Here is a 9,395-nt window from a genome sequence, read left to right on the forward strand (position 1 = left end):
CGGGCCGGTGTGGATTTGCATCGCTCTTCAGCTCCGGCCCAGCGTGTTGCTGCCACCTCGTGACAACAGCGCGTTGAAACCGTTGGTACATGGCTGAGCAAAGCCGATCTTTCCGCTTAAGACCGCACTGAGATCACACACTGGGAACTAAAACTGTTAGTGTAAATTACTCTGTAAATTGTGTATTTTAGACCTTTAGAGGTGCCTTCGAGCTGCATTCGTGCTAGCTGGAGTTCATCCAATGAGCATGTTTGACAAATTCCGCACTGAAGTGAACTGCCTGGGTGTTTGATTGTACGGGCTTGAGAAATAAAACATGTATGCCCTTTGATGGGATCTCTGTGGGATTTAGTATTCTGGTACAGCCTGGATGCTAATGGCACCATTTAAAGGAATGGCTGTCATTGCCTTGTTTTCAAGGCACAAATGCCACAGCAGTCACTGTTAAAATAATTTGAAAATGGCCAACGTACACTGAGACTAGGGAATCCCCAGGAATCGAGCCAGGCTGATTAATAGTCATTTCCATCCACTGGAGCTGCTTGAGTATATTCTACTTTTAAGTGAAACTGTAAAGCCTGGGACAAGAAGTGGAACTATGCAATATGGAAGAGACTTAAGGAAGTTCAAGTAAAGTATTTCTTGACCCAGAATGCAAATAGACGCTCCTTCCCTGCTCCGTCATTAAATGTTTTAAAACTTTATTCAGGAATAGAGTCTTTTTGTTTTCAAATTATTGACAGATTTGACATAAGTCTTATGAGACTTTCATGATCCTTTTTCCCTGGAAACAGTACTTTATTTTCCTATACACAGAGAAGAAAATAATGATGAAATGCAAGATTCCAGTTTGTATAATAACAGCTGGTAGATATTGACTCAGCAGTGACCCTGCTTGAACATGACCAGAGTACAGTCTGATCGGTTTTCTGGAGCTCAAATTAAATTGTCAGTGTCCTGCAAAACAATGCATGGAACAGGGTAGGTGGCTGAGCTCCAAACCTGGCCTGGTCTGAGGTCTCAACTCAAAAAAATTTATTGAATTTGTTCTTATGTGGGAGATACAAGGAAATTTGACATAGTCTTTGTGAACATCAATGCCTTTACAAGCTGAACTGCTTCCCTTTTCTCCTTTCTGTACTGGCGGTTTATTGCCTTGTTGCAAACGAGGCACTGAGAGAATACGCAGGACACAAACATTGATATGTCCACCTTTACAAATCTGTAGAATAATTAATGGGCTCATAACCGTAAAACCTGAGAGTGTGTATCTGTGGTGATTTCTATTGGTGATTTCTCTTTCGGATAACCTCTTGACATGTAAAAATGACATTTTAGCCTGGCTGTGTAAGGCTGCCTTTTAATTAACTTTAAGCTTATAGCTCTTGTTTCTCTCTTTTCTAGATAGAGGAGCGAGCAGAATTCTTGAACAAATCCGCTCAAAAGAGGTAAAGCAACAAAACAATAGGTTCAGCCAAAACAGCAGAGTTTAATTCCATGGAAGAATAATTTCTTTCCTTTCTTTTTTTTCCTATTTCCTACAGTGGTATGAAAACTACCCACACGACAGCAGTTGTCTCAAAGATTGACAGTAGACTTGAGCAATACACTAGTGCAATCGAGGTGAGTTAGTTCCAGGTCATGATGGCTCTAGTTACTAATGGCTTTTGGGACCTTAATCAGCCTATGGTTTGCTTTTCAAGAATTGCAGGGATTTTTGTTCAGAAAGATTTTTTTTTTTAATGTGACTTCCAGAACAAAATGCATGAGGCACACCTATAACCAACATCTAGATATATATCTAAGCAGAACCTCAGGTTCGTGTCTTCCCTTTCATGCTGCAATTTACTCTGTCTGCGTTGTAGGCTTGGAGAAGCTCTTGAAGGACTCACTCAGCATCTCTTGAGTGACAGTCGCATCTTCGTCTTGGCTTATGAGAGAGCTGACAGTCATCCTGAGCAAAGCTGACTTAGCAGCCTATTTTGGAGAGCGAGCAACTGAGTTTGCTGGGTGCCACTTGAGAGTAAAATTCCTTGGCAAAGAAAGACACTTTAGTGAACTAGGGAGTTAAATAGTGACAAAAGAAAAACAGAATCAAAATAAAATGCAGAATTTGAACCCAGGTGATTTTGACAAGTAGTGGCTAATAACATGCCTCAAAGCCAGAAGTGAGGTCTTTTTCTTTTCATACTTGCAGGAAAAGCAGGTGTTTGATTTTTTGTTTCAGCTTGGTTTGGTTTTTTAGCCGTTTTTATAAATCAGTGAGTATGGGCATTGTGAAAGCTACTGGTTAATGTAGCAGGCCAACTGGGCTGGGTTGGTAAGTGTTACAGGAATAGAGTAGTATAAAAAGGAATATCTGGACAACCATGATTAAGGTCTAGCACTTTTTCATTCCCTGCTTTATTTTTTTTCTCCTCTCGTTCACATATGGAGTCTAAGCATGGTATTCCATTAAGTTATTAATCGGTTAGGCTTTATTATCCTTTAACTTAAAGGAAACTTTGGCAATTAAAGATCAATTAACAAAGGTTTTTTTCTGTGACTGCTGTCCATTTAACCTTTCTGCTAGGAAGCCTATCAGTGCTGGAGAGTTTTATACTGTGTGCCAGTTCCCCATGAAAAAAGTGTATGCATGACAGTGCTGAAGGCTCAGGCTTGCCTCCAGCAAGATATGTCAAGCTGAAGGTAGCTCAAACCCCTCCACTAGAGATTAATATCAGCATGGCATCCAGTAGTCCCCATATAATCCAAGTAGGAGCGTACAACTTCTGTCCTCCTGCTTCACTTTGCCTCTTTTCTGGATGAGACATAACCACTCTAGAGTGACCAGGGACTTTAATTTGGCACTGGGATTTGGTGTTAAACTCCTTAAAGAGAGTGGATGGGTTGGAGGTACAGCTCCACCTCTATAATAAAGTTATGTAATAGTGAAGTTAGGGTTTGTCAGCCCATGAACACTGGAGCAGCACACCCGCCAGCTTATGTTTTGTTCTCCGGAATTGAGAGAAAGAATCATGCTTACAGGATGCAGGTGCTAACACTTGAAAAAGGACAAATGAAAACATCGGCACAGTAGTGCAGAGTTATGGTTTGCCATGAGTTTTAGAAATTTAATAAATGCAAAAACTCACGTGACTGCTGTTTTCATAGCCAGTTGTGTCAAGGGTGCAACTGCAAATCAGAAGGGGGAGAGTCTCAGTTGCAACTCTTGAGCTGAGTGCTCCTTTCCATCATTGCATGATTATTGCCATAACCACTTAGAGCTGCTGCATTCCTCAGCGCTGTCCCGAGTCAAACCGCTCTGGAACTTCAGCTCTTCATGCCAAACACCAACAGGCCTTGATTCTTCTGCAGGGCACAAAGGCTGCAAGACCAGCAAGGCCAGCAGCCTCTGACCTTCATGTTCCAGCTGAGGGCGTCCGTAATATCAAGAGCATGTGGGAGAAAGGGAATGTTTTTTCATCACCCTCTGGGACAGGAACACCAAATAAGGTATGTGTTTAATTTTGCATGGTGATTGTAAAGAATTATGTTACAGACCTGACCGGGCCAGTCACGTTCTTATGTGTAAGCCTGGCTGCTCCTGTTGACATCACTGGTAAAGAATACCCCGAAGGATCCTGAGGTCCTCAGAAACCCACATAATTGTGTGGCTGCAATATTGAGTGTAGCAACAGAAGAATTCAGTGACATACTGAGCTAAGTTATGAGACATTCCAGAGCCACATCAGATATCTTAGACAAATAGATCTTAGACAAGTACAAAGAAATTCTTTTTGTTGGGAAAAGTTCTTCTGGGGAGCAGAGGAGGATTAAATAGGCAAGATAATATTGATGTTTTATAGATAATACATAGCAGTATTTGTGAGACCTATATCGTTTCTATGTAAATCCCTAAGGCAACATTTCCTTTCTATAAAATCATGGGATTTGATGAGCATTCATCATAGCCAAAAAACTGAGCTATGGATTGAAGGAGGTTATTACAGATACCCGTGAAATTTCAGTGCTTTGTTCTAGCCTTTTAAAGATTTATTTTAATGATTTAATTTCTAGGCCACTGAACTCCTCTATTATGTGCTTTTTTTTTTGAAAAAAAATAGTTTAACAAAACAAAAATGTAGACTTTAGACTGGTGTCTCTTCTTTTACGGTAAAGATGCTTTCTCCTTGGAGTCTGGGGTTACGACAGAAACAGCAGGTTTATGTCTAATGTTTATTTGTGAGTTTAGCACTTACATGGAAGTTGTTTTGTCAGGCCACATTTATCATTATCGAAAACCAGGGAGTAGTAGTATTATGTAGTTCATAGGGACAATATCTTCACACAGGATGACTCTTACCTAGCCATAGTCTCAATGAGAACCTCTATGTTAATCTCAGACTTGGCTTTGTTTTTAAATACAAACTGTGGAAAACATAGCAAAAGCTATTCTGAAAGTCTCCTGATTAGATTACATTATTTTTCAGGAAACTGCTGGGCTGAAGGTTGGCGTCTCCAGTCGTATCAACGAGTGGTTAACCAAGACCCCAGAGAGCAACAAATCACCTGCTCCAAAACCTTCTGTAAGCAAACTTGTAGCAACCAACTCTTCAGTAGGTGGGTTTTCTCCTGGGGCAGAGGTGGTGACGGTGCTTCCTCAACCAATTCGTGGTCTTTGGAGGAACCTTGCTGCATGATAAAACAAGAGGAAACACCCTCAAGTTGCACCAAGGGAGGTTTAGATGATATTAGTAAACACTTCTTCACTGGAAAGGTTGTCAAACATTGGAACAGGCTGCCCAGGGAAGTGGTTGAGTCACCATCCCTGGAGGTATTAAAAGACATGTAGATGCGGTGCTTAGTGATATGCTTTACTGGTGGATTTGGAAGTGCTAAGTTAATGGTTGGACTTGATGATCTTAAAGATTTTTCCCAACCTAATCAAGTCTATGATTCTAGGTCCTCTCTCGGAAGCTCACAAAGGACCTCTGGCTGCTGACTTCTGGGTAGTCAGAAAAGGGAGAGATGAAACAAAGCAGTTCTCACCTTAAAACTTAGGGATGCTCTAAAAAGACACTGCTCAGAGAAGCACTTCTATTGTAGAGAAGGATATTAATTTACCATCTGTGAAAGAACTGCCATTAATTTAGAAATTACCAGCCATAGACCTCAGACGAAAAAGTTGAGGCCCTTGCCCTATAAAAAAATCGTCTAAGTATATTTTTAAATACAACTGAAATACTTACATCCTTTAGGAGTCTAAATGTCATTTCTAATGAAGGTTCTTTAGCATGGCCATTACTTCATCAAGAATCAGAGCAGAAAATGCTATCTAAATAATAGGCTGGGAGTGTGGTAAGCAGCAGCGTGGATGTGGGAGGGGGCAGAAACAGGTAACTGTGGAGTGGGGAAGGGTAGGGATGAGGAACTGGAGTTGTCCATATGATGGCGAATGGCAGGGCATCGCTTGTGATGTTAATGATTCTACTTTGGGCTTTTATTAAAGAACTGGTTTCTTCCTGTAATCTTGCGTAGCGTGTTTCTGCCAGAATATTTGCCCTTTATAAATGGTGAAGCTTGAAAAACACTTTCTCATTTCACACTCCTACTTGTTCCATAGAGGAGCTTGAAATTTGCGACATCATCCCTAATGTCACTATTTACAGGTAGCTACCTGGAAATAGTTCCCTTATGGACATGCATATAAAACCAAAAGAAGTCATTGTAGTTGCTGATGTTAATCACAACCACTGAATAACAGTACAGAATACGCATCCAGATTTTCTTCTTTTTCTTTTACGTTGCATCTTTTAGATAATGTAAAACTAACCTCTTGTTTTCCCCTCAGCCAACTGTTTCTATCTATGTCTTCATTTCCCTCTTTCTCAATAGATTGTTCTTTCTTCTTTCAATATCTCTGCTTGAAGGAACCTGCCCTCCTCCTTTTCTTCTTCTTTGGGGGTCTGTTTGCTAAGTTTGTCAGGTAAACCTGTTTGTAACTTACTATGAATAATAATATACATGTGTAATATGTGATTTTTACTTTTTTTACCAGGATAAATCAAAGGGAAACATAGAATCTCTTAGTTAGTGAATAACTTCCTACCTTCATCACATTCCAACAAAATAAAGAATCATTTGAAGCTTTTGTGACCATCAGGAATCTTGTACTTTTTGGAACAACATTCAATTAAAAGTAGAGGGAGCAAAGATCTCAATTACTTTTATGGTGAACCTAAATCACAGATCCCAAATGATTTCAGGATTATGGAAGTGGCTTTGAGATAAGGTCCACTACAATTTTGCTGTTTTCTTCCTTCCTCTGTTACTGCTGAACTTGCTTTTTAAGTACGGAATTGGCTTAAAGTCTGCACCATCATAAACCTTCTTTGGCTGTAGATTATGATCAATTCTAGACCATCAGTGTTGGGTGCAAATAACTTTGCAGAAATCTCATTTCCATTCATCACTGGGCATTTTTCTAGCCCAGGTTAGAAATTCTCATGTGCAGAAAACTACCTGTATATGGATGGCAAAAAGCAAGGTTCTGGAAACCAGGCAGGGCCTGAACAATTTTTGAAAAGAATACTTATGTCCAAAATTGTTTCAAGAGTCTTGTTTGCCATCCACAGAAGTAGATATCAATTGAGCTGTCCTTAAGCAGGTATATTGCTACTAGCCTACCATAAGTTGTCTTGATTTGTAGCCCTGCTTTCCCCAAGAAGCAGCTTGCTGTTTTTATTGAGTTTTGCTTAAAGTCTCCATATACACTCATTTTCAGAAAATATTATTACTTTTCCTCACCTGGGTGGTTTGTTGTTGTCGTTGTCGTTGTTTTCCGTCAGGCTAGTGATCGATACATGCTAGGGTTTTAATGCATGCAGTGAAATTCAAATGGCTATGAAGGACTACAGTGTTAAATCTTGAAACCTCTATTTAAGAACGCAGGGCTGGATCTGCTTTTTGGTTGTATTAGAAGTCCTCCTCTTTTTTTTTTTTTCTTTTACTGTTTTCTTAATTAAATGTTTTGATTCAAGTGTAAAATAACTGAGACAAGCTACTTCTGAACTCCTCCCTATTTCTGAAAAAAAATCTCTTTTTTCTGCAAAATTTGGAAATGTCTTCCTCAAAAACGTGATGGCTCAGTAACTTTTCGCTGTGCTCCCTAAGGTGAATGTAATAAGTTATGGCAAATCTGTGCGCTACTAAATAGATGCAGTAAGATTGCTTTTTGTTGTAAAGGATGTATAATGGAGCCATTATGTTTAGTGTCATTCTGAATAGCTTTATAATTGATAGACAATGTAATATTTACCAATAGTGGATGCTCCTCAACTTTCCATATAGGGAGGTTGCATTCTAGCTTTTTCTCTAACAAAATAAACCTAAACTAATGCTGGTTTCTGTTCTCTGACATTAACTTTAAAATACAGGATTTAAAACCAGGAGATGTATCCAGCAAACGTAATCTCTGGGAGAAGCAGTCAGTTGAAAAGCCAGCTTCCTCTTCTTCTAAGGTAATGCTTCAGTGCCCTGTCAAAAGGTTAATATTTCTGTGGGAGGCTTTCTAGGGGGAAGGTGCTATTTACCTGCATACAGTAAGTCAGTTGAAGTTAGGTGTTTACATGTCTTTTATTACTGATCTGTCCTCTTATCTATAAAAGAAAATACAGTGAGGCACAGAAAGCCATGGGCAGTGAGTAACTTTTATACTCCTCTTTGGCAGAGCTGTGCTGTGAGTGGAAATCTGTCTTATTCACGAAGCTGATTTTTTTCCTGTCATAAATAGTTATATTTTCCAATATTCAACTTTAATAATGGATTCTTACTTTTTTCAAACAGGTATCAGCTACGGGGAAAAAATCAGAGACTAATGGTAAGTAATTCTAATATTACACCTGCATATTAAATAGAAATATTGCCATGTTTTCCTATTAAATAAAAACATTTTCACACAGGCATATCTGTGTTTTAAAATTCTACAGCTGTTAATGTTGATGCAGCAACAACAAAAAACAAAACAAACCCTTTTTGCTTTTGCCTTGCAAAATCTTCATTGCAGTATCATTAAAACATGACTGCTTGAGAGGAAAAACCTAGGACTAGGACTGAGGACTAGCAGTGCTCCCACCATGTTTGCAAAGCCTTGTTCAAGTGACACACATAGTGTGTTTGCTGTAGCTGGAAAGTGTCATTAAACTGTGTGAGGTCTGAGAAATGGGACGGTTGTCTGAAAAACAATTCCTCTGGCTGGTTGTGAGTCTCATGTGCTCCTGCATACCCGAGCTGGACTGGAGCTCCAGCACACTCAGCGGCAGCACTGCTTTTGCTAGTTGATGTCTTCTCAAGGCAGAAAGAGTCTCACTACTGTCATTTTGAATCATTTTGAACCTACTAGTTTAGGAAACACAATCTAGTTGTACAGAAAGGAATCAGCAAAATTACCCTCCTAGCTTTTCTTGATTTTTATTTTAATCTAACCCCCTCCAAATAAAACCAATTATAGGAATGACGTGCCTGAGAACCGGTGGAGAAGAATGGAAATTCATTGATCAATTTAATAGCTTCCTTGCAACATCCCACACCTCTTTGCTAGGAATGAAAAGATCAAACATAGAAAAACATTTGGTTTTCTACACGTTAATAGGTGCATACATTTTTCTTCACATTTGTATGTGAAGCCGGGGGTATGGTATCCCTGTGAACTTTTCTTACCAGTTTTGAATCAAGCAAAATGGATTTGTCTTCCTCCTCCTCTTCTCCTTTTTATAAACCTAGTTGTTAGGAGGGGTCTCAGGGTTGCTCAGTGTTAGCGCAGCTCTGCTCCCATGGAAGGCGTTAGCAATTGTTGCCCATGGGAGCAGACCCCCCTGAGTGGTTCGGACACCATCAAGCTTCTTCTCTAAGGATGAGTGAGATGAGGGCTTCAGCAGAGGGGTTGCAGTAGGAGGCTCCTAGAAGCCAGTTTCAGTCTTGCTGCAGACTCATACATAGTCTGAGTGTGAACCAAGCACTGCAGCACAGCCTGCCTTAGCATGGCAGCCACCCATGTGTGGCTGGGGAGAGCACTGGGTGCAGCATCCCCCACATTTCTGGGTGGGAAGCTCTTGAGCTCTCCCTGAGCTGCTTCCCAGTCTGTTGGAGACAAGGTGGTGAGACCCTGCTTGTCCTCTTGGAGGCCACATCCGAGCAATTCCAGTACATGAGCACAGCAGCATCCAGCTTGTGTCCTGCCTTCTTACATGCTGTGTATTAATCTAGAGCCATGTCTTCTCTATTTTAGAGTTATTCGGGTTATTTCAAGCCATCTTTAATCTTTATCTTTCTCAGCAGGTTTGAGACAATTTGAGAAAGAACCGTAGGAGGCCACTAAAGACGCTGGACCAATCAGTTGGGGGAAAAAAAAAAAA

At 40.2% G+C, this 9,395-nt stretch overlaps 1 protein-coding gene across 1 annotated transcript in view; it reads left to right on the top strand.

Annotated features, from left to right (window-relative positions):
- The window catches only part of CALD1 (caldesmon 1), a 96,189-nt gene extending 86,806 nt beyond the window's left edge, over positions 1-9,383 (top strand). The window contains exons 8-14 of the mRNA XM_010144843.1: positions 1,405-1,448; positions 1,545-1,623; positions 3,358-3,495; positions 4,473-4,568; positions 7,419-7,502; positions 7,828-7,861; positions 9,316-9,383. Coding sequence (XP_010143145.1) covers positions 1,405-1,448; positions 1,545-1,623; positions 3,358-3,495; positions 4,473-4,568; positions 7,419-7,502; positions 7,828-7,861; positions 9,316-9,347 — 507 coding nt within the window. The 3' untranslated portion in view covers positions 9,348-9,383. The remainder of the gene's footprint in view (positions 1-1,404; positions 1,449-1,544; positions 1,624-3,357; positions 3,496-4,472; positions 4,569-7,418; positions 7,503-7,827; positions 7,862-9,315) is intronic.
- The last annotated feature ends 12 nt before the right edge of the window (positions 9,384-9,395 follow it).

This window comes from Buceros rhinoceros, unplaced genomic scaffold (genome assembly GCF_000710305.1).
Source record: "Buceros rhinoceros silvestris isolate BGI_N320 unplaced genomic scaffold, ASM71030v1 scaffold241, whole genome shotgun sequence".
Lineage (NCBI taxonomy): Eukaryota > Metazoa > Chordata > Aves > Bucerotiformes > Bucerotidae > Buceros > Buceros rhinoceros.